Source organism: Terrapene carolina, unplaced genomic scaffold, assembly GCF_002925995.2.
Source record: "Terrapene carolina triunguis isolate 2854851 unplaced genomic scaffold, T_m_triunguis-2.0 Scaffold7953, whole genome shotgun sequence".
Taxonomy (NCBI): Eukaryota; Metazoa; Chordata; order Testudines; family Emydidae; genus Terrapene; species Terrapene triunguis.
In genome coordinates, this window is record NW_020672304.1 from 1,052 (window position 1) to 2,803 (window position 1,752).

At 41.1% G+C, this 1,752-nt stretch overlaps 1 gene segment (V, D, J or C); it reads right to left on the reverse strand.

The window, feature by feature from the left end:
• Positions 1 to 744: 744 nt before the first annotated feature.
• LOC112121287 lies at positions 745 to 1,091 on the reverse strand (the record flags this gene model as incomplete). The annotated part of the segment is given in 1 exon segment: positions 745 to 1,091. A coding segment is annotated over 1 exon segment (347 nt), but the record flags the coding sequence as incomplete, so codon positions are not given.
• Positions 1,092 to 1,752: the final 661 nt, after the last annotated feature.

Genomic DNA, 1,752 nt, shown 5'->3' on the forward strand with positions numbered 1-1,752 from the left:
GAGGTGTGTAATAGGAGCCTATATAAGAAAAAGACCCAAAAATTTGGACTGTCCCTATAAAATCGGAACATCTGGTCACCCTAGTCAATGGTTTAATGTAGGTCATCTGGTGTCAGTTTACTTGTATGTGATCTGTGCTGCATGAATAAGTGAATATTACCTTTATTTCCCATGCTCTGGGTCTTTTATCTAAAAACAATGTTAATTTTGAGCTAATTAAGTTTGCTTTCTGGATTAATGTGTTAATTCCCAGACACAAACTACATTAAGATTGTAGCAGTTCTTTGGGAAAAGGGCTTCATTTGGTTCTGTGTTTGTACAGCACCTAGCGGAATGGGGTTCCGGTCCATGTCTGGGGCTTTGTGGGCACTACTGCAGTGCAAAAAAATAAATAAGAAGAAGATGGAGATAAGGCTGAGAGTATTAGTAATTTACGATAAAATCAGTGACCGGAATGTTGTCATGATCCAAACACCAATGATTATAAACCCAGAAAATTAACAGTCAAGGTGAGACTTAAAAATAGTCATAACACATACTGTGGGATTTCATTAATGACCCTCTGTTGTTCAGCTGATGCTATGACAAAACTTCCCTGCATAGCTAACCTCTCGGGATAACAATACAATGCCAGAGTTTTAGATTGTTAGTAGATGGGATGATTTATCCTCTTATTTTTCTTTTGGCAGAACAATTGAAAACTAGATTTTTCTGCTACTTGTGTGTAGGAGTGTCTGCTAGACTTCATGCTTCATAGAGCAGAGAGGTTTTTGTAATGGTCTGTATCACTGTGAGAGGCCTGCTAGCAGTCTGCAGGCAGTAATAATCTCCAGCATCATCAGCTTCAATCCTGCTGATGGTGAATGTGTAGTCAGTGCCCGACCCACTGCCACTAAACCGGTCTGGGATCCCAGAGGGGCGGGTGGAAGCGCTGTGGATAAGAAGCTTAGGAGCTTGCCCTGATTTCTGTTGGTACCAGGACACCCATCCGCTAGCACTAGAACTGGCTTTGCAGTTGATGGTGACTCTGTCTCCTGGAGACACTGCCAGGGATTCTGGGGTCTGAGACATCACAATCTGTCCATTGGAACCTGGCGAGAGAGAATAAAAATTGGCAGAGTTGGGGTTGGGTAAATGGGACAATGACATTAACATTATTCAAAGCTCTACACTGAAATACTTGTAAACTGAACAGTAGAAATAAACTAAAATTATACCTGGAATCAGCATATAACTCTACAAACCATGGGCATTTTTCTTACGATTTGCCATATTTCTTATCAACACTTTTGACACTTGTCTGTTTCTTACCCTGAAGCCAGAAAAGCAGCAGCCAGAGAAGGGGAGTCTTTGAGATCATCTTGCTTCTGTGGGGTTGGAAATGCTACTCAGTCAGGCATGTAGTGGAAATGGAACCATTTATGTGTTCAGCAGCTCAGTGAAGAAACATCAGCTGTGTGTGAATATGCAAAAAGAGCCCAGTTATGTAAATAATCAGATGTTGATACCAGGGAGGAGCTTTGAAATATCTGACTTGATGGTTTCTTGTGGTTATTGGATGTAATAACTACAACATATTTGCATGATTCAGATGGTAAAGCAGCCGGAGTTAGCTTGACAAGCACAGGGGGTAACAACGGCTGTTTGATTAATGATGAGTAACCGAGCGAACAGCAGGTTGAAACACAAGTTAGAAGAGTTAAAATCATTCAGTCATTTACTGTGTGGGGTTTAAATGCAATCAGCCTAGTC